The sequence below is a fragment of the Nerophis ophidion genome, linkage group LG15, assembly GCF_033978795.1.
Source record: "Nerophis ophidion isolate RoL-2023_Sa linkage group LG15, RoL_Noph_v1.0, whole genome shotgun sequence".
Taxonomy (NCBI): domain Eukaryota; kingdom Metazoa; phylum Chordata; class Actinopteri; order Syngnathiformes; family Syngnathidae; genus Nerophis; species Nerophis ophidion.
Window position 1 is genome coordinate 7,700,022 of NC_084625.1, and position 23,763 is coordinate 7,723,784.

The 23,763-nt window shown below is 43.0% G+C and overlaps 1 protein-coding gene across 4 annotated transcripts in view; it reads right to left on the minus strand.

Annotated features, from left to right (window-relative positions):
- LOC133569194 (phospholipase D1-like) overlaps nt 1-23,763 on the minus strand; it is an 85,442-nt gene that overhangs the window by 5,986 nt on the left and 55,693 nt on the right. For 3 of the 4 annotated variants that reach the window (XM_061921403.1, XM_061921404.1, XM_061921405.1), the window contains exons 7-19: nt 22,530-22,588; nt 18,911-19,003; nt 18,691-18,843; nt 18,467-18,616; nt 17,982-18,065; nt 10,889-10,970; nt 10,688-10,798; nt 10,444-10,626; nt 6,093-6,504; nt 5,913-6,031; nt 5,724-5,837; nt 113-223; nt 1-36 (exon numbers count right to left, since the gene is read on the minus strand). The exon at nt 1-36 is cut by the window's left edge and continues 53 nt beyond it. In XM_061921403.1, coding sequence (XP_061777387.1) covers nt 1-36; nt 113-223; nt 5,724-5,837; nt 5,913-6,031; nt 6,093-6,504; nt 10,444-10,626; nt 10,688-10,798; nt 10,889-10,970; nt 17,982-18,065; nt 18,467-18,616; nt 18,691-18,843; nt 18,911-19,003; nt 22,530-22,588 — 1,707 coding nt within the window. The remainder of the gene's footprint in view (nt 37-112; nt 224-5,723; nt 5,838-5,912; nt 6,032-6,092; nt 6,505-10,443; nt 10,627-10,687; nt 10,799-10,888; nt 10,971-17,981; nt 18,066-18,466; nt 18,617-18,690; nt 18,844-18,910; nt 19,004-22,529; nt 22,589-23,763) is intronic. The other variant, XM_061921406.1, reaches the window with a different exon arrangement.

Consider the following 23,763-nt stretch of genomic DNA (forward strand, 5'->3'; position numbering starts at 1 on the left):
ATGTCTGTTGTCCGAGCAGCTGATGAAGAACTGATTCTGGGAGGAAAGAAAAAAAAAAAAAACGGTGTGGAAAAAAACAGCAGCTGAAGTGAAGAAGGTTTGGAACACGCACTTCGATGTAGATGAAATGCTGGCTGTTCTCGATGGTGGACACGTAGGCGTTGTGGATGGACTCTTCGTGGTACTTGATGCCCGCCGACCAGTCACACGCCGAGCGAAGGATCTGACGGACCAGACAAGAATGTCAATCACAACTGGGGATGTGTACCTTTCACGTTTGAACCGATACGGTACCGATTCCCGGTGCCTTAGAATCGATACCGATACTCAACCGTACCAATTTTCCGTACTTACAGACAGTACAGGCCAAAAGTTTGGACACACCTTCTCATTCACAACACAAGACCCATCCATCCATCCATCCATTACCTTCCGCTTATCCGAGGTCGGGTCGCGGGGGCAACAGCCTAAGCAGGGAAACCCAGACTTCCCTCTCCCCAGCCACTTTGTATAGCTCTTCCCGGGGGATCCCGAGGCGTTCCCAGGCCAGCCGGGAGACATAGTCTTCCCAAGGTGTCCTGGGTCTTCCCCGTGGCCTCCTACCGGTTGGACGTGCCCTAAACACCTCCCTAGGGAGGCGTTCGGGTGGCATCCTGACCAGATGCCCGAACCACCTCATCTGGCTCCTCTCCATGTGGAGGAGGAGCGGCTTTACTTTGAGTTCCTCCCGGATGGCAGAGCTTCTCACCCTATCTCTAAGGGAGAGACCCGCCACACGGCGGAGGAAACTCATTTCGGCCCCTTGTACCCGTGATCTTATCCTTTCGGTCATGACCCAAAGCTCATGACCATAGGTGAGGATGGGAACGTAGATCGACCGGTAAATTGAGAGCTTTGCCTTCCGGCTCAGCTCCTTCTTCACCACAACGGATCGGTACAACGTCCGCATTACTGAAGACGCCGCACCGATCCGCCTGTCGATCTCACGATCCACTCACAAGACCCACTTCTGGTAAATTAAATTAAATATAAATTGTATAAAATTGTCAGCATGATTTAATGTAAAACAAAAATAAGTTCACATAATTCAAACGCAAACAATTCAATTGCATAAATTCAGTGTAAAGAAAAAAAAAGCTTTTGTAAAACCACACAAATTAACCTCGTTATCAACCCTAATATATATATATACAGGGTTTCCCACACATTCATTTATTTGTGGCGGCCCGCCACGAAAGAATTACGGCCGCCACAAAAAAAATTAAAAATAAGAAAGTTTTTTATTTTATTTTTTTTTTTTTTCGGCTTTTAACTCGCTCGACCGCTCATATAAGCAATGGGACTCTGTCTGTGAATGGAGCTTGTAGTTACATATTATAAAAATATGTAAATAATATACAAATATGTACATAAAGTGTTGTAATTATATTCCAACTCCGCGTTCTTCTTGGTCATCGCCGCCACAAATAGATGCCTGACCTGTGGGGAACACTGATATATATATATTGCATAACATTGTGAAGTGAAGTGAATTATATTTATACAGCGCCTTTTCTCTAGTGACTCAAAGCGCTTTAGATAGTAAAACCCAATATTTAATTTTTACATTCAAACCAGTGTGGGTGGCACTGGGAGCAGGTGGGTAAAGTGTCTTGCCCAAGGACACAACGGCAGTGACTAGGATGGCGGAAGCGGGAATCGAACCTGCAACCCTCAAGTTGCTGACACGGCCGCTCTACCAACCGAGCTATGCCGCCCCCGTTGCATAACATTGTATCAATATTGACGTTTAAGATAACTTAAAAAGAATAAGGAAATAAATATAGATCAACATTACAACAAATAATTACTTTATTAACATTGTATTTTCGTCTGCAAAAGAATCAATTTGCCTGAAATTCTAAATAAAATTAAATCCTTTTTAAACAATAAAATGTTTTTCACTCAATGAAGCCATTTGACACTGAAAAATAAAATTAATAACATTTAAGTTAGGAGCACAATATATGAATAACTTTAAAGGGGAACATTATCACAATTTCAAAAGGGTTAAAAACAATAAAAATCAGTTCCCAGTGGCTTGTTTTATTTTTTAAAGTTTTTTTCAAAATTTTACCGGTCTCGGAATATCCCTAGATAAAGCTTTAAAGTGCCTTATTTTCGCTCTCTGCGAAGACACTGGCCATTTCCCTGTGACGTCACACAGTGCTGCCAATGTAAACAAACAATGGGAATACCACAGCAAGATATAGCGACATTAGCTCGGATTCAAACTCGGATTTCAGCGACTTAAGCGATTCAACAGATTACACATGTATTGAAACAGATGGTTGGAGTATAAAAGTATTGAAGAAGAAACTGAAGCTATTGACGCTATTCATAGCCATAGCATGGCCGAATAGCTGCGTTATCATCGCCGGTAAAATGTGCGGACCAAACGATCAGGACTTTCGCATCTTTTGACACTGGAGCAACTTAAATCCGTCGATTGGTAAGTGTTTTTTTTCGCATTAAATGTGGGTGGAAGGAAACGTAATATAGTTGCAAATGCATCTACAGGTTATCCATACATTTCTGTGCCATGTCTGCTTTAGCACCGCCGGTAAATAGCATGTTAGCATCGATTAGCGTCGCATGTTAGCATCGATTAGCTGGCAGTCAACATCAACAAAACTCACCTTTGTGATTTCGTTGACTATCGTTGCAAATGCATCTGCAGGTTATCCATACATCTCTGTGCCATGTCTGCTTTAGCACCGCCGGTAAATAGCATGTTAGCATCGATTAGCGTAGCATGTTAGAATCGATTAGCTGGCTGTCAACATCAACAAAACTCACCTTTGTGATTTCGTTGACTATCGTTGCAAATGCATCTACAGGTTATCCATACATCTCTGTGCCATGTCTGCTTTAGCACCGCCGGTAAATAGCATGTTAGCATCGATTAGCGTAGCATGTTAGCATCGATTAGCTGGCAGTCAACATCAACAAAACTCACCTTTGTGATTTCGTTGACTATCGTTGCAAATGCATCTACAGGTTATCCATACATCTCTGTGCCATGTCTGCTTTAGCACCGCCGGTAAATAGCATGTTAGCATCGATTAGCGTAGCATGTTAGCATCGATTAGCTGGCAGTCAACATCAAAACTCACCTTTGTGATTTCGTTGACTATCGTTGCAAATGCATCTGCAGGTTATCCATACATCTCTGTGCCATGTCTGTCATCGCCGGTAAAATGTGGAGACACTTTGGCACATTCAATGGGGGTCTGGCAGCAGATTTTTTTGCCACTTTGGCATCTTCGGGCCAGTGGTGCAACTTGAATCCCTCCCTGTTAGTGTTGTTACACCCTCCGACAACACACCGTCGAGGCATGATGTCTCCAAGGTTCCAAAAAATAGTCAAAAAAACGGAAAATAACAGAGCTGAGACCCGGTGTTTGTAATGTGTTGAAAATGAAAATGGCGGGTGTGTTACCTCGGCGACGTCACATTCTGACGTCATCGCCTCCAGCGCGAGAAACAGAAAGGCGTTTAATTCGCCAAAATTCACCCATTTACAGTTCGGAAATCGGTTAAAAAAATAGATGGTCTTTTTTCTGCACCATCAAGGTATATATTGACGCTTACATAGGTCTGGTGATAATGTTCCCCTTTAACAAGCTGCTCCACTTCGTACTGCTTCTGTCTCTGTCCGTACTCTCTGCAGCACCCAGCATTTTCTCACCCACAGAACCATCTGATTGGTTACACGCAGAGCGATAACAGCCAATCAGCAGTGCGTATTCAAAGCGCATGGAGTCAGTGCTATTTTTTCAGCTACAGTTACATTAATCATTAGTAATGTAGCAGCCTAGTTTTGAATGGCAGGGTCCCTGCTATCACATGTTGATAAAATATAACATTTACATAATGAAAATCAACTACAGGCTTCCCAAATGCTGTAATAAATTAAGCATGATGAGTTGAACACATGTCAGCATGTGGCATAATAATAACATACTTAGTATCTCAAGTAACTAGAAACTGTTTTGTTTTTACTTTATGTAAAAAATATCGAGATACATATCGTATATCGCCATTCAGCAAATGGAGCGGAAAACACAGACAAAAATTTTAAGCCTCTTCACGCGACGAAGCCGGCCTACTTCACCACAGTCTGTAGTCTATTGCCTCCCAGGCTATGTGGTGTTAGCAACGAGGTGGAGACGTGATGGCGACAAGTCGAGTTACACCGATCCTTACACCCACCCACCCCCTTCGGAGAGACACCACCTTAACTAACACATTTTCTGGGGGAAACACTTCAACCTACCGATCTCAGGGCAGAAACTCTTACAGCAGGGGTCACCAACCTTTTTGAAACCAAGAGCTACTTCTTGGGTACTGATTAATGCGAAGGGCTACCAGTTTGATACACACTTAAATAAATTGCCAGAAATAGCCAATTTGCTCAATTTACCTTTAATAAATAAATCGATATATATATATATATATATATATATATATATATATATATATAATTTTTTTTATTTCTGTCTGTCATTCCGTCGTACATTTTTTTTCCTTTTACGGAAGGTTTTTTGTAGAGAATAAATGATGAAAAAAACACTTAATTGAACGGTTTAAAAGAGGAGAAAATATTAAAATTAAAATTTTGAAACATAGTTTATCTTCAATTTCGACTCTTTAAAATTCAAAATTCAACCGAAAAAATTAAGAGAAAAACTAGCGAATTCGAATCTTTTTGAAAAAATAAAAAACAATTATTTATCGAACATCATTAGTAATTTTTCCTGATTAAGATTAATTTTAGAATTTTGATGACATGTTTTAAAAAAGGTTAAAATCCAATCTGCACTTTGTTAGAATATATAACAAATTGGACCAAGCTATATTTCTAACAAAGACAAATCATTATTTCTTCTGGATTTTCCAGGACAAAAATTTTAAAAGAAATTCAAAAGACTTTGAAATAAGATTTAAATTTGATTCTACAGATTTTCTAGATTTGCCAGAATAACTTTTTTGAATTTTAATCATAATAAGTTTGAAGATATATTTCACAAATATTCTTTGTCGAACAAACAGAAGCTAAAATGAAGAATTAAATGAAAATGTATTTTATTATTCTTTACAATAAAAAAAAAATACTTGAACATTGATTTAAATTGTCAGGAAAGAAGAGGAAGGAATTTAAAAGGTAAAAAGGTATATGTGTTTAAAAATCCTAAAATCATTTTTAAGGTTGTATTTTTTCTCTAAAATTGTCCTTCTGAAAGTTATAAGAAGCAAAGTAAAAAAATAAATGAATTTATTTAAACAAGTGAAGACCAAGTCTTTAAAATATTTTCTGGGATTTTCAAATTCTATTTGAATTTTGTCTCTCTTAGAATTAAAAATGTCGAGCAAAGCGAGACCAGCTTGCTAGTAAATAAATAAAATTAGAAAAATAGAGGCAGCTCACTGGTAAGTGCTGCTATTTGAGCTATTTTTAGAACAGGCCAGCGGGCGACTCATCTGGTCCTTACGGGCGACCTGGTGCCCGCGGGCACCGCGTTGGTGACCCCTGCTCTACCCACTAAACCACTGAGTAGGTTAATTAAACAATTTGTGCACATTTTTTTATAAATAAAAATGAGGAAGTCATGATTAATGGTTTCTAAAAACTAGCTGAAGACACTTTCACAGGAACCTGAGGTTGTCGCTTGAACACCAACCTGAACTTTAGCGGTGGTGCACCCGGGGACCTGGTAGCGCTGCTCTCCGGCGGTGGTGTGCGTCTTGGGCAGCAGATACGGGAAGGCCAGGGAGCGATATTTGAGCTTCACGATCTGGCGGGAAAACACACATGAACGTGCTGCATTCTTGCCCCTCGGGTGGTGGGCGGCGGCCGGGAGACCTCTGACCTTTGTGAAGTTCCAGCGCTGGATGAAGTGCCTGGCCACGTCGCGGGCGGCTTTGCCGTGAACCACCGAGGCGATGTCGTGCCAGGGCATCCTGGGAGTCGTGTGCCGGTCTATGAAATCTAGGAGGAGGAAGAGGTGAGTGCTGCCACCTGCAAACGGACGCGTGGGAGTCAAGTTTACCGTCGAAAGGTTTGTCCAGTTCAATCCAGTCCTTGTACACAAAGTTGCAGTAATCTTTCCCGTGCCAGAAGCGAGTGTTTCCAGACAAATCGGCAATGCCCGACTGGAGGTTCCGCTCCGCCTCCGTTCCTGCGAGCCGGCAAAAAACACCGTAAGCGTGGTCGCACGGGCGGGCGTTGACGGACGAGATCCGGCGCCACTCACGGTCGTCGTCGTCCAGCTCGTCGTCGCTGTCGGCGTGGGCCAGACCGTGTTTCTGCAGGTGCCGCTTGATGCTCATCTTCGCCCTCCTTATCCTCCCCTGACCCTTTATCCTCGGCTGCGCCACCGAGTCCTCCGCGGAGAATGCGGCGTTCCCGTAGCCGCCGCTGCCGTTGGCTTGGGCGGCCGTATTGGTCGAGGATGCCTCGACCTTGGAGAAAAAAAAAGATTAATCGATCAAGCAATCAATCAATGTTTATTTATATAGCCCCAAATCACAAATGTCTCAAAGGACTGCACAAATCATTACGACGACGACATCCTCGGAAGAACCCACAAAAGGGCAAGGAAAACTCACACCCAGTGGGAAGCCAGTGACAATGCTGACTATGAGAAACCTTGGAGAGGACCTCAGATGTGGGCAACCCCACCCCCCCCTCTAGGGGACCGAAAGCAATGGATGTCGAGGGGGTCTAACATGATACTGTGAAAGTTCAATCCATAGTGGCTCCAACACAGCCGCCAGAGTTCCGTCCACAGGAAACCATCCCAAGCGGAGGCGGATCAGCAGCGTAGATGCGTAAATGTCATCACCAATGTTCCCTCTAATTTTTGTGAGCAAACGCAAAAACTCCTTCAGCATTCAGTGGAGCACATGTGAGCGACGTGAGACCTGCACACCTTTCCCAAACCTAATAAGTTACATTTTCCATCCATCCATCCATTTTCTACCGCTTATTCCCTTTATTGTTATAATCAAATGACAGCAGTCTTTCCATAAGTTTATTTTCTAATAGAAGTGTTTTGGCCCACTTACTATGTCAATAACAAAGAATATTGTTTTTCATTAGCTGTGTTTTTTACCCCTTTCAGATATCGCATTTAGTCATACTTGCCAACCCTCTCGGATTTTCCGGGTGACTCCCATAATTCAGCACCTCTACCCGAAATTCAGGCGGAGCTGGAGGCCACGCCCCCTCCAGCTCCATGCGGACCTGAGTGAGGACAGCCTGTTTTCACGTCCGCTTTCCCACAATATAAACAGCGTGTCTGCCCAATAACTGTAGAATGATCGAGGGCGACTTCTTGGTTTCTAATGGGGGTTTATTGTTAGGCAGTTTCCCAGCGCGGTAACAACACACAACAACAGCAGTCACGTTTTCGTCTACCGTAAAGCAGTTCGTCTGCCGTAAATAGCAATGTTGTGACCCTCTTAAAGGGGAACATTATCACAATTTCAGAAGGGTTAAAACCAATAAAAATCAATTCCCAGTGGTTTATTTAATTTTTTAAAGTTTTTTTCAAAATTTTACCTATCCCGGAATATCCGAAAAAAAGCTTTAAAGTGCCTGATTTTCGTTATCTGTGAAGCCAATGTCCATCTTCCTGTGACGTCACATAGTGATGCCAATACGGATAGCACAGCAAGATATAGCAACATCAGCTTGGATTCAGACTCGGATTGCAGCGGTTTAAGCGATTCAACATATTATGCATGTATTGAAACGGATGGTTGGAGTATGGAGGCAGATAGTGAAAACAAAATTGAGGAAGAAACTGAAGCTATTGAGCGAATAGCTATTGACGCTATTCGGCCATGTTTGCCATGGCATCGCCGGTAAAATGTGCAGACCAACGATCGGAAGTTTCGCATCTTGTGACACTGGATCAACTTAAATACATCGATTGGTAAGTGTTTGTTTGGCATTAAATGTGGGTGGAGGGAAACGCTGGATGTAAATATTGTTTCAAATGTGCATACAGCTAGCCTAAATAGCATGTTAGCATCGATTAGCTGGCAGTCATGCCGCGACCAAATATTTCTGATTAGCACATAAGTCAACAACATCAACAAAACTCACCTTTGTGATTTCGTTGACTTAATCGTTGCAAATGCATCTGCAGGTTATCCATACATCTCTGTGCCATGTCTGTCTTAGCATCGCCGGTAAAATGTGGAGACACTCCGGCACATTCAATGGGGGTCTGGCGGCAGATTTCTTTGACTTTACCGTTGGAAATGCATCTGCTTTGATAGTCGCAGGATATCCACACAATCTTGCCATCTCTGTAGTAGCATAGCTTTCGTCGGTAAAGTGTGCGGAACAAACGACTGACCATTTTGTCGGCTTTCCCCACACCCTCGTATTTTGAACAAATTTCGTCCAATTTCTTGCCACTTTCGCATCTTCGGGCCAGTGGTGCAACTTGAATCCCTCCCTGTTAGTGTTGTTCCAGCCTCCGACAACACACCCACGAGGCATGATGTCTCCAAGGTTCCAGAAAATAGTCGAAAAAACGGAAAATAACAGAGCTGAGACCCGGTGTTTGTAATGTGTTTGAGAAAATGGCGGGTGTATTACCGAGGTGACGTCACGTTCTGACGTCATCGCTCCGAGAGCGATAAATAGAAAGGCGTTTAATTCGCCAACATTCACCCATTTAGAGTTCGGAAATCGGTTAATAAAATATATGGTCTTTTTTCTGCAACATCAAGGTATATATTGACGCTTACTAGAGATGCGCAGTTTGCGGTCTCATCCGCGGATAAACCGCGGGTCGGGCGGTTGGCATGACGAAAAAATGGATTTTAATTAGATTCGGGCGGGTGGCGGTTTAACCATCCGGAAATATTTAATATGCATGGTTCGGTATCCTTTGCCATTCAAAGTGCCATTTAAGACCCGTGTCATAAAGCGAAGAAGACAATAAGTGACGCTATTATTGTCCTGAATGACTGCCGGTAGTCACCCAGATAATAAGTACCCCCGTCGGTAAAGTGGGCGGGGTTGGGGGGCGCGGTGGTGTAAAATATATTCAGGATGTGTCATGAATACAAAGGATTATGGGTATTTGTTGTGTTGCGTTTATGTTGTGTTACTGTGAGGATGTTCTCCCGAAATGTGTTTGTCCATCTTGTTGGGTGTGGCTTCACAGCGTGGTGCATATTAGTAAGTGTTAAAGTTGTTTATATCACAACCATCAGTGTACTCTGTATCACCCAGTAGGCCTTTCAATCTTTAACGTGTAATTGAGGAAGCTGCACACAACATGTTGCCGACCAACAATCGGTTCGTACATGTTGTTGAAGGTGTCTAAGGCGATGGCTTCACAGCATTCCCATATTCTTGTAATCAGGATGAACGCTATTGGATAGTCGCGGGAACTTTAGCGGCTCCAATTGTAATCGTTATTCTGTGAAACTGTTTTAAATAGCTCTGTGAGTGGTAAAAGCAGACAACCTCTGATATGTTTAATGTGTGCCATGCTGTGTGAGGTTTTTACCTTGGACTCAGACTAGACCTCTGCTGAGGGTCTAGTCTTGGACTGATATTTTTTTTTACCCCCCCCCACCTTTCCTAATGTCACCCTTTTCTTATCTTTTTAAGGAGCGCTGTAACCGGCTGATCCGTCGGCGGTCTCGTCTTGTCCCCCCCCCCCCTGTAACGTATGTCTGCTCTTAGCGGGACTGTGCCAAAAATGTAATTTCAGTTCTGATGTGTCTTGTACATGTTGGAACGGACAAATAAAATGATTCTGATTCTGATATAATTCAGCGGGCGGTTGGCGGGCGGGTACGGTCCTGATAAAATGTTGGTTCGGGTGGACGGCGGGTGGATGACGACTTTGGTGATGCGGATGCGGATGATATGATTGCCTATCCGCGCATCTCTAACGCTTACATAGGTCTGGTGATAATGGACAATACTGCCATCTACTGTACATGCAAAGGGTTGCTTCAACAATTAGTTTCCTCAGTTCCCAAACGTTTATTGAGTGTTGTTAAAAGAAAAGGTGATGTAACACAGTGGTGAACATGCCCTTTCCCAACTACTTTGGCACGCGTTGCAGCCATGAAATTCTAAGTTAGTTATTGTTTGCAAAAAAAAAAAAAGTTTATGAGTTTGAACATCAAATATGTTGTCTTTGTAGCGCTTTCAACTGAATATGGGTTGAAAAGGATTTGCAAATCATTGTATTCTGTTTATATTTACATCTAACACAATTTCCCAACTCATATGGAAACGGGGTTTGTAATATGTTCTATATTGTTATTAAAATGACAGATCCATGCTATGGCTATTGTGGCGCAGTAGGCTTTATCGCCACCTACGGGCCTGGAGTGGAATCATTAGTTGTGATTGCACACCTGCTCCTGGTGCGAGAAGGTCACACTCCCCACGTCCGTCAGCCGGTGCTCTCGGTCGTCCCAGCGGCCGTACGCCAGGTCGATCCCGCCCACGAAGGCCACGGATTGGTCGATGACGATGATCTTCTCGTGATGCGCCCACAGGTAGACGGCGGAGGACACGTGGGCGGGGTGACGCATCACCTGCGGGAGGCGTGGCGGCGTCAGACGGGAGACGTGCAGGCCGGACACCCTTTGCACATACCTTGATGTTGGGGTGAAGGTGGATGAGGGTTCGCTTGCTGTAGCCCGAGTTGATGCCCAGAGCCAGCTCCACTTCCTTGTAGAGCATCACAAAGATCCGCACTCCTTGTTGCTGTTAGCAAACCAAAAAAAAAAGATCCTCACCTAAAGCACCACCGCTTTTATTTTTCCGCACCCCTCTCCGCACGACCTCGACACTCACCGCTTTACGCCTCAGCAAGTGGTCCAAACGCCAGCGGTTTCCCTCCACGATGGGCCTCTTGAGGAAGATCTCTGGACTCAACCTGAGAGGAAACACATCCTCCATCACATGACTGTAAATCAGGGGCGCCCACACTTTTTCTGCAGGCGAGCTACTTTTCAATTGACCAACTCGAGGGGATCTACCTCATTTATATATATCATTTATATTTATTTATTTATGAAAGAGACATTTTTGTAAACAAGTTAAATGTGTTTAATGATAATACAAGCATGTGTAACACATATCGATGTCTTTCTTTCACGAAGACAAGAATATAAGTTGGTGTATTACCTGATTCTGATGACTTGCATTGATTGGAATCAGACAGTAATGATGATAACGCCCACATTTTCAAATGGAGGAGAAAAAAAGTTGTCCTTTCTGTACAATACCACATGAAAGTGGTTGGTTTTTGGCATCTAATTCATCCAGCTTCCATACACTTTATAAGAAAAACATTGGCGGCAAATTCCGTAGCTTGCTTGATTGACATTCACGGCACCCGAGGGTCTTGTGAGATGACGCTGGCTGCTGCCAGTTCATTATTATGAAAAAATGACAGAGAGGAAGGCGAGAAACACTTTTTATTTCAACAGACTTTCGCGCCGTCCCTTCCGTCAAAACTCTAAAGGCCGACTGCACATTTCCTATCTTCACAATAAAAGCCCTGCTTCATGCTGCCCGCGCTAACAAAATAAGAGTCTCGGAAAGCTGGCGTGCACAAGTGATGTGCACGCCAGCTTTCTGAGGGATCGCTTGTGCACGCCAGTTTTCCGAGACTCTGTATTTAGTTAGCGCAGGCAGCATGAAGCAGGGCTTTTATTGTGAAGATAGGAAATGTGCAGTCGGCCTTTAGAGTTTTGACGGAAGGTACGGCGCGAGAGTCTGTTGAAATAAAAAGTGTTTCTCGCCTTCCTCTCGGTCATATTTTAATAATAATGATCTTGCAGCAGCCAGCGTCATCTCACAAGACCCTCCGGTACCGTGAATGTCATTTAAGTGACGTCTTGGTGAAGATTGATGATCACTAATTTTTAGGTCTATTTTTTTTAAAAGCCTGGCTGGAGATCGACTGACACACCGCCCGCGGTCGACTGGTAGCTCGCGATCGACGTAATGGGCACCCCTGCTGTAAATGATATTAGTGGCGCCCCCTTTTGTTTGTGGTCAGAATTAGAGATGTCCAATAACATCGGACTGCCTAGCAATTGGATGATACTTCAAATGCAGCTAGTGCCATCTTGCAGTTAATAACACATCATAAGGTTGAATACAGCCAGAGCTGTTGATGCCAATTTGCTAATTAGGGATGTGAAAGTAGTTTTTGCAGTACACAAAAGTCATTAGATGATACTTCAAATGCAGCTACTGCCATCTTGTAGCGGTATTAAAACATACGGTTGCCTACAGCCACAGCTGATGATGCCAATTTGCTAATTAGAGATATTGAAGTGGTTTTTGCAGTATATAAAGCAGTTGGATGATACTTCAAATGCAGCTAGTGCCATCTTGGAGTTAATAACACATCATAAGGTTGACTACAGCCAGAGCTGTTGATGCCAATTTGCTAATTAGGGATGTGAAAGTAGTTTTTGCAGTAAACAAAAGTCGTTAGATGGTACTTCAAATGCAGCTAGTGCCATCTTGAAGTTAATAAAACATTAGGAAGTTGCCGACTGCCACAATTGTTAATGCCAAGTTGCTAAACAGCCATGTTGCAGTAGTTTTTGAAGTAAATTAAGCAATTGGACGATACTTCAAATGCAGCTACTGCCATCTTGTAGCGGTATTAAAACATACGGTTGCCTACAACCACAGCTGATGATGCCAATTTGCTAATTAGAGATATTGAAGTGTTTTTTGCAGTATATAAAGCAGTTGGATGATACTTCAAATGCAGCTAGTGCCATCTTGGAGTTAATAACACATCACAAGGTTGACTACAGCCAGAGCTGTTGATGCCAATTTGCTAATTAGGGATGTGAAAGTAGTTTTTGCAGTAAACAAAAGACATTAGATGATACTTCAAATGCAGCTAGTGCCATCTTGAAGTTAATAAAACATTAGGAAGTTGCCGACAGCCACAATTGTTAATGCCAAGTTGCTAAACAGCGATGTTGCAGTAGTTTTTGAAGTAAATTAAGCAATTGGACGATACTTCAAATGCAGCTACTGCCATCTTGTAGCGGTATTAAAACATACGGTTGCCTACAGCCACAGCCGATGATGCCAATTTGCTAATTAGAGATATTGAAGTGGTTTTTGCAGTATATAAAGCAGTTGGATGATACTTCAAATGCAGCTAGTGCCATCTTGGAGTTAATAACACATCATAAGGTTGACTACAGCCAGAGCTGTTGATGCCAATTTGCTAATTAGGGATGTGAAAGTAGTTTTTGCAGTAAACAAAAGACATTAGATGATACTTCAAATGCAGCTAGTGCCATCTTGAAGTCAATAAAACATTAGGAAGTTGCCTACAGCCACAATTGTTAATGCCAAGTTGCTAAACAGCGATGTTGCAGTAGTTTTTGAAGTAAATTAAGCAATTGGACGATACTTCAAATGCAGCTACTGCCATCTTGTAGCGTTATTAAAACATACGGTTGCCTACAGCCACAGCTGATGATGCCAATTTGCTAATTAGAGATATTGAAGGGACGGCGTGGCGCAGTGGAAGAGTGGCTGTGCGCAACCCGAGGGTCCCCGGTTCAAATCCCACCTAGTACCAACTTCGTCACGTCTGTTGTGTCCTGAGCAAGACACTTCACCCTTGCTCCTGATTGGTGCTGGTTGGTGCCTTGCATGGCAGCTCCCTCCATCAGTGTGTGAATGTGTGTGTGAATGGGTAAATGTGGAAGTAGTGTCAAAGCGCTTTGAGTACCTTGAAGGTAGAAAAGCGCTATACAAGTATAACCCATAACCCATTTTGCAGTATATAAAGCAGTTGGATGATACTTCAAATGCAGCTAGTGCCATCTTGGAGTTAATAACACATCATAAGGTTGACTACAGCCAGAGCTGTTGATGCCAATTGGCTGATTAGGGATGTGAAAGTAGTTTTTGCAGTAAACAAAAGTCATTAGATGATACTTCAAATGCAGCTAGTGCCATCTTGAAGTTAATAAAACATTAGGAAGTTGCCGACAGCCACAATTGTTAATGCCAAGTTGCTAAACAGCCATGTTGAAGTAGTTTTTTAAGTAAATTAAGCAATTGAACGATACTTCAAATGCAGCTACTGCCATCTTGTAGCGGTATTAAAACATACGGTTGCCTACAGCCACAGCCGATGATGCCAATTTGCTAATTAGAGATATTGAAGTGGTTTTTGCAGTATATAAAGCAGTTGGATGATACTTCAAATGCAGCTAGTGCCATCTTGCAGTTAATAACACATCATAAGGTTGACTACAGCCAGAGCTGTTGATGCCTTTTTGCTAATTAGGGATGTGAAAGTAGTTTTTGCAGTTAACAAAAGTCATTAGATGATACTTCAAATGCAGCTAGTGCCATCTTGAAGTTAATAAAACATTAGGAAGTTGCCGACAGCCACAATTGTTAATGCCAAGTTGCTAAACAGCGATGTTGAAGTAGTTTTTGAAGTAAATTAAGCAATTGGACGATACTTCAAATGCAGCTACTGCCATCTTGTAGCGGTATTAAAACATACGGTTGCCTACAGCCACAGCTGATGATGCCAATTTGCTAATTAGAGATATTGAAGTGGTTTTTGCAGTATATAAAGCAGTTGGATGATTCTTCAAATGCAGCTAGTGCCATTTTGGAGTTAACAACACATCAGGAGGTTGCCTACAGCCACAGCTGTTGTCATTTTGATAATTAGGGATGTGAAAGTAGTTTTTTCAGTAAAAAAAAGACATCAGATGATACCTCAAAGGCAGCTACTGCCATCTTGTAGAGGTATTAAAACATCTGGTTGCCTACAGCCACAGCTGATGATTCAAATTTGGTAATTAGAGATATTGAAGTGTTTTTTGCAGTAAATAAGGAGGTTGGATAATACTTCAAATGCAGCTACTGCCATCTTTTGAAATTAATCAAACATCAGGAGTTTGCCTACAGCAGGGGTCACCAACCTTTTTGAAACCAAGAGCTACTTCTTGGGTACTGATTAATGCGAAGGGCTACCAGTTTGATACACACTTAAATAAATTGCCAGAAATAGCCAATTTGCTCAATTTACCTTAAACTCTATCATCAATAATTAATTAATTAATTTATCTTTGTGGAAACACTGATCATCTTAATGATTTCTCACAATAAATGTATAATTTTGATGACATGTTTTAAATAGGTTAAAATCTAATCTGCACTTTGTTAGAATATATAACAAATTGGACCAAGCTATATTTCTAACAAAGACAAATCATTATTTCTTCTAGATTTTCCAGAACAACATTTTTAAAAGAAATTCAAAAGACTTTGAAATAAGATTTAAATTTGATTCTACAGATTTTCTAGATTTGCCAGAATATTTTTTGGGAATTTTAATCATAATAAGTTTGAAGAAATATTTCACGAATATTCTTCGTCGAAAAAACAGAAGCTAAAATGAACAATTAAATTAAAATTGATTTATTATTCTTTACAATAAAAAAAAAAATACTTGAAGATTGTTTTAAATTGTCTTGAAAGAAGGTAAAAAGGTATATGTGTTTAAAAATCCTAAAATCATTTTTAAGGTTGTATTTTTTCTCCAAATTTGTCTTTCTGAAAGTTATAAGAAGCAAAGTAAAAAAATTAATGAATTTATTTAAACAAGTGAAGACCAAGTCTTTAAAATATTTTCGGGGATTTTCAAATTCTATTTGAGTTTTGTCTCTCTTAGAATTAAAAATGTCGAGCAAAGCGAGACCAGCTTGCTAGTAAATAAATACAATTTAAAAAATAGAGGCAGCTCACTGGTAAGTGCTGCTATTTGAGCTATTTTTAGAACAGGCCAGCGGGCGACTCATCTGGTCCTTACGGGCGACCTGGTGCCCGCGGGTACCGCGTTGGTGACCCCTGGCCTATATTATTGGCCGATAAATGCTTTAAAATGTGATATGGGAAATTATCGTTTTCAAAAAGTAAAATGTATGTCTTTTTAAAACGCCGCTGTACGGAGTGGTACACGGACGTAGGGACAAGTACAGAGCGCCAATAAATCTTAAAGGCACTGCCTTTGTGTGCCGCCCCAGTCACATAATATCTACGGCTTTTCACACACACAAGTGAATGCAAGGCATACTCGGTCAACAGCCGTACAGGTCACACTGAGGGTGGCCGTATAAACAACTTTAACACTGTTACAAATATGCGCCACACTGTGAACCCACACCAAACAAGAATGAAAAACACATTTTGGAGAACATCTGCACTGTAACACAACATAAACAAAACAGAAAAATACCCAGAACCCCTTGCAGCACTAACCCTTCCGGGACGCTACAACCAACCCCCGCCCACGTCTACCTCCTCATGCTCTCTCAGGGAGAGCATGTCCCAAATTCCAAGCTGCTGTTTTGAGGCATGTTAAAAAAAATAATGCACTTTGTGACTTCAATAATAAATATGGCAGTGTTGGCATTTTTTTCCATATCTTGAGTTGATTTATTTTGGAAAACCTTGTTACATTGTTTAATGCATCCAGCGGGGCATCGCAACAAAATTGGGCATAATAATGTGTTCATTCCACGTATCGATTGATATCGGAATCGGTAATTAAGAGTTGGACAATATCGGAATATCGGCGAAAAAGCCATTATCGGACATCTCTAGTCAGAATGGTTCGGAAGACATGCTTGGAGATAAATGTAATTCCAATTCTTTAGGTGACAATTCGATTCAAAATCGATTCTTGATTCAATCTTTTTTTTTTTTTTTTTTTTTCTTTTTTTTCTCACTTGGCCTCAGTCTGCACCCCCACTCCAGGGCCTAGGCTAAGACCGATTTTTTAAATTTTATTTTAATCTTCTATTTTTTTCTCCCCTCCCCCCTTGTTTACCTGTATGTCATCTTTTTTTGTAAGGGGCGCTGGAAGCCGGCAGACCCGTCAGCGATCCTGTTCTGTCTCCCTGTAATGTTTGTCTGATCTTGAATGGGATTGTGCTGAAAATTGTAATTTTCCTGAAGGAACTCTCCTGACGGAATAAATAAAGTACTATCTATCTATCTATCTAATCCAATTCTTGCAATATATTATTTGGTCTCCATCCATTTTCTACCACTTGTCACAATAGGGGGATGAATTATAATAAAAGGTCCGTTGGCGGCTGAAGTATGACGTGTTCCACATCTGCGGTCCTCTCCAAGGTTTCTCATCGGCATTCTCATTGACATCCCGCTGGGTTGTGAGTTTTTCCTTGCCCTGGTGTGGGATCTGAATCGAGGATGTCGTTGTGGCTTGTGCAGCCCTTTGAGACACTCGTGATTTAGAGTTATATGAATAAATATTGATTGATTGATATTTAAATGTAAACATGTAGATTTCATGTAGGCTTCACGGTGGAAGCGGGGTTAGTGCGTCTGCCTCACAATACGAAGGTACTGCAGTCCTGGGTTCAAATCCAGGCTCGGGATCTTTCTGTGTGGAGTTTGCATGTTCTCCCCGTGAATGCGTGGGTTCCCTCCGGGTACTCCGGCTTCCTCCCACTTCCAAAGACATGCACCTGGGGATAGGTTGATTGGCAACACTAAATGGTCCCTAGTGTGTGAATGTTGTCTGTCTATCTGTGTTGGCCCTGCGATGAGGTGGCGACTTGTCCAGGGTGTACCCCGCCTTCCGCCCGATTGTAGCTGAGATAGGCGCCAGCGCCCCCCGCGACCCCAAAAAGGAATAAGCGGTAGAAAATGGATGGATGTAGATTTCTTGGACACCTCTGACTTAAACCATGCGGAGCCCACATTTTTTCTTCACGTGACAATATGTGTGTGTCGGACAGTAAGTGATCCGTTCAAATGGAAACGTTGCACTTGAAGTGACCACCAAGTGAACTCAGTGCGCACACACACACACACACAAATGCACACACACACTTGAACTCACCACCAATCAGTTATGAAGATTTCCTCCTTGGCCTCATCCAAAGCATTGGCCACGTCCTCCATGTATGTTTTGCCATTCACGTACCTGCACACACAATGTTTAACTTTTTAGTCTATGCACAACTTTTTAAGTCTGCCACATGCTGGGAGACACACACACACACACACACACACGGGCGTCTGACAGAATCGTATAGTGTTGCCCGGCAGGGGGACAGGTGATGAAATACAGAGGCTCACTTTCCCTACTTTTGTGTCACGTTACTCCAATAAAACACACACACACACACACACACACACACACTACCTCGAGGATAGATTGACTGCGATGTTTAATTTGTGAGATGGAAGCTTTGGCTTGTTTCGAAGCTTTTACTTTAAAAGATTCCATTTGTGCACTTTAGCGTGGGCGACGCTTAAAGCGACCGGCGCGCCAACAAAACAAAAAGGCACTTGAGGTGAACGGCAGTCGGTTGCCGTGGTTACCATTTGGCGGGGATGTTCTCCTCCTGCCTGGCGAAGGAGCCGAAGCGGTGGTCGGTGAGGAAGGCGCTGCCGTGGCGGCGCACAAAGTCCTCGATGGCCTGCCCCCACCAGCGGGCGTGTCGGTAGCTGCTGCACTTCAGCACCAGCGACCTGCGGCAGAGAGCGGTTATCAAAAACGCCGCCCCCCCCCCCGCGCCTGGTCAGGTTATCAAAGTGTTGCCCACCTGGAGAGGCTGTCCACGCGCACGCCGTGCTGCGTCTCCGTGTCCTTGGAGTCCATCTTGATGCCAAACTCCTTGTCGAAGAGCATCACGAAGGAGATGGCGCCCGAGTCGGTCTTCATGTACAACAGGAAGGAGTCTTTCACCACCAGCCAGCTAAAAATAAAACGCCGTGTAAACGCCGGAACAAACATCCTTCCACTTTGTGTGTGTGCTGACGGACCGTTTGGACCAGCGGTAACACATCTTGCTCTGACCGCAGCAGTTCAAGCCGGGGATTCGATGGCCGCCGGATCGCTTCAGCACCATTCCTTCTCTAAAAGACAGGGGAACCACGTGATCACGTTAAAGGAACAATACGTCATTCCTTGCACTGGCATCATCTGATTATAACACTTTTAGAATAGTGGTTCTCAAACTTTTTCCAGCAGGTGCCACCTCCAAAATGACCGATATTTAAGTACAGTAGCGTAGTAGGCCTAAGTATTCACTAAAAACAAAGCAGAGGTTTTATTCAACAAGAATAGTTAACGTATTTTGCCACTGTACAGTTTGAACAGTAACACTAATTTAAAGGCCTACTGAAAGCCACTACTAGCGACCACGCAGTCTGATAGTTTATATATCAATGATGAAATATTAACATTGCAACACATGCCAATACGGCCTTTTTAGTTTACTAAATTGCAATTTTAAATTTCACGCGAAGTATCCTGTTGAAAACGTCGCGGTGACATCACAGATTGTAGCATACACTTTGATCCCAGCTATAAGTAGTCTGCTTTAATTCCACGGTATTCTGGACTTCTGTGTTGCAATTTGTTCAATTAATAATGGAGACGTCAAAGAAGAAAGATGTAGGTGGGAAGCGGTGTATTGCGGCCGCCTTCAGCAACACAAACACAGCCGGTGTTTCCTTGTTTACATTCGGCTCTTACCGTAGACATGAGCGGAAAGTTTGCGTCATTCCTCCTGCAGCTGTGGACTCTCTTGCCTCCTCCCACCGGCCGCCACCGACCATCAAATGCTTACACCGTCGTGGTAAAAAAAAATAAAATCTCAGCCCGGCTGCCTTGCCTCGCCGAGAAACGTGGCTTCCCTCAGAGACACTGGCGGTCACCACACCTGTGGCCACACCTCTCCGACTTTCAAGTACCACCATATAATCCCACTAAAACACTAGTAACACAATAAGCAGATAAGGGATTTTTTCCAGAATTATCCTAGTAAATGTGTCTAATAACATCTGAATCGCTCCCACTGCCCCCGTTTTTTTCTTTTTTTTTCTAGTCCTTCACTGTCACTTTTGTCATCCACAAATTTTTCCTTCTTCGCTCAAATTAATGGGGAAATTGTCGCTTTCTCGGTCCGAATCGCTCTCGCTGCTGGTGGCCATGATTGTAAACAATGTTCAGATGTGAGGAGCTCCACAACCCGGTACAGGCAAGGCTTTTTTATTAGCGACCAAAAGTTGCGAACTTTATCATGGATGTTCTCTACTAAATCCTTTCAGCAAAAATATGGCAATATCGCGAAATGACCAAGTATGACACATAGAATGGACCTGCTATCCCCGTTTAAATAAGAAAATCTCATTTCAGTAGGCCTTTCAAACAGGGGGAAAAAACCCACTGTACTTTACTTAAGTGATTCTTTAGCGTACCACTAGATCAGGGGTCTCAGACACGCGGCCCGCGAGACGCTATTTTGCGGCCCCCACCTTAATATCACCAGACCTATGTAAGCGTCAATATATACCTTGATGGTGCAGAAAAAAGACCATCTATTTTTTTAACCGATTTCCGAACTCTAAATGGGTGAATTTTGGCGAATTAAACGCCTTTCTGTTTATTGCGCTGGAGGCGATGACGTCAGAATGTGACGTCGCCGAGGTAACACAGCCGCCATTTTCATTTTCAACACATTGTAAACATTGGGTCTCAGCTCTGTTATTTTCCGTTTTTTTGACTATTTTTTGGAACCTTGGAGACATCATGCCTCGACGGTGTGTTGTCGGAGGGTGTAACAACACTAACAGGGAGGGATTCAAGTTGCACCACTGGCCTGAAGATGCCAAAGTGTCTGCCGCCAGACCCCCATTGAATGTGCCAGAGTGTCTCCACATTTGACCGGCGATGACAGACATGGCACAGAGATGTATGGATAACCTGCAGATGCATTTGCAACGATAAAGTCAACAAAATAACAAAGGTGAGTTTTGTTGATGTTGACTTATGGGCTAATCAGACATATTTGGTCGCGGCGTGACTGCCAGCTAATCGACGCTAACATGCTATTTACCGGCGGTGCTAAGGCAGACATGGCACAGAGATGTATGGATAACCTGCAGATGCGTTTGCAATGATAGTCAACGAAATCACAAAGGTGAGTTTCGTTGATGTTGACTGCCGGATAATCAATGCTAATATGCTACGCTAATCGATGCTAACATGCTATTTACCGGCGGTGCTAAAGCAGACATGGCACAGAGATGTATGGATAACCTGCAGATGCATTTTCAACTATATTACGTTTCCTTCCACCCACATTTAATGCGAAAAAAACACTTACCAATTGACGGATTTAAGTTGCTCCAGTGTCAAAAGATGCGAAAGTCCTGATCGTTTGGTCCGCACATTTTACCGGCGATGCTAACGCAGCTATTCGGCCAAGCTATGGCTATAAATAGCGTCAATAGCTATTCGCTCAATAGCTTCAGTTTCTTCTTCAATACTTTCATACTCCAACCATCTGTTTCAATACATGCGTAATCTGTTGAATCGCTTGTCGCTGAAATCCGAGTCTGAATCCGAGCTAATGTCGCTATATCTTGCTGTGGTATTCGCCGTTGTTTGTTTACATTGGCAGCACTGTGTGACGTCACAGGGAAATGGATAGTGGTTTCGAAGATAGCGAAAATAAGGTACTTTAAAGCTTTTTTTAGGGATATTCCGGGACCGGTAAAATTTTGAAAAAAACTTCAAAAAATACAACAAGCCACTGGGAACTGATTTTTATTGTTTTTAACCCTTTTGAAATTGTGATAATGTTCCCCTTTCATGTTAGTACGGCCCACAAGTTTTATATGAGTGGCGCTTGACAGCCTTGTGTTGTTTGGGTCCAAAAAATGGCTCTTTCAACGTTCTGGGTTGCCTACCCCTGCGTTAGCGGAAAAGCGGCAAATGAGTAAAAGCGATTGAGACGTTGCCATGGAGACGAGGGTTTTCTGACGTGCCTGGCTGCAGTCACACCGCCACACCTGTCCGTCAGTAATAACAGTCCCCGATAACCTGGACCAATTCAAACCATTATTAGTTTTTTTAATTGTTTAATTTGCATTGTCTCACACGATGAACACTACATATATTTCTTTATGACGCCGGATAACACTCCGGGAGCCCTCACTTTTTTGCGTTCGCTATCCCGGTTCTTTCCCGGCTATTATCCGCCGACCGCCGTGTTGCTGTAGGGAGGAAAAGCGGAACGACACACATTATTCTCCGTGAGTGGGCTAAATACACATATATTCCACAACCCCAAACATGTCTTTTTCCAAGCCTGCAGTGAAGAGAAGGGTTAGTGATGAGCAAAGAGATGGGAGATGCAATATTTCTTTGTTGAGCACAGGGGCAAGGAATACAATTTGAAACGTCATTCAACAACTAAACATGCTGAGGAGTATGGAACATTTTTTTTAAGAAATATTTTCTTGCGGCCCAGCCTCACCCAGACTCTGCATCCAGTGGCCCCCAGGTGAATTGAGTGTGAGACCCCTGCGCTAGATGGAGCCCGTACCACAGTTTGAGAATGACTGTTCTTGATGATAAATAATGTTTTCTTACAAGCCTTTGGGGCCCAGATCGTGGATGAATGACAGCTGGCTGACGTCAATGAACTCCATCTGTTGAAAAGACGTTTAATGAATTGCAACGTAAACAAGAATGACTCAGTAAAAGCTGTGAGTTATTGTAAGAGTATTATGTGTCCCTAGGGCAGGGGTGTCCAAAGTGCGGCCCGCAGCTAACTTTTTAACCGCCTGAGGCACTTTCTGAAAATATTATATATAATGTCTAGCATTAAAAGATTACAGTTGGTACAAAATGCGGCTGCTAAACTTTTGACAAGAACAAGAAAGTTTGATCACATTACACCTGTACTGGCTCACCTGCACTGGCTTCCTGTGCACTTAAGATGTGACTTTAAGGTTTTACTACTTACGTATAAAATACTACACGGTCTAGCTCCATCCTATCTTGCCGATTGTATTGTACCATATGTCCCGGCAAGAAATCTGCGTTCAAAGGACTCCGGCTTATTAGTGATTCCTAGAGCTCAAAAAAAGTCTGCGGGCTATAGAGCGTTTTCCGTTCGGGCTCCAGTACTCTGGAATGCCCTCCCGGTAACAGTTCGAGATGCTACCTCAGTAGAAGCATTTAATCAATCAATCAATCAATCAATGATTACTTATATAGCCCTAAATCACTAGTGTCTCAAAGGGCTGCACAAACCACCACGACATCCTCGGTACAGAGCCCACATAAGGGCAAGGAAAACTCACACCTAGTGGGACGTCGGTGACAATGATGACTATGAGAACCTTGGAGAGGAGGAAAGCAATGGATGTCGAGCGGGTCTAACATGATCTCACCTTAAAACTCATTTGTATACTCTAGCCTTTAAATAGACTCCCTTTTTAGACCAGTTGATCTGCCGTTTCTTTTCTTTTTCTTCTATGTCCCAATCTCCCTTGTGGAGGGGGTCCGGTCCGATCCGGTGGCCATGTACTGCTCGCCTGTGTATCGGCTGGGGACATCTCTGGCTGGGGACATCTCTGCGCTGCTGATCCGCCTCCGCTTGGGATGGTTTCCTGCTGGCTCCGCTGTGAACGGGACTCTCGCTGCTGTGTTGGAACCGCTTTGGACTGGACTCTCGCGACTGTGTTGGATCCATTATGGATTGAACTTCCACAGTATCATGTTAGACCCGCTCGACATCCATTGCTTTCCTCCTCTCCAAGGTTCTCATAGTCATTATTGTCACCGACGTCCCACTGGGTGTGAGTTTTCCTTGCCCTTA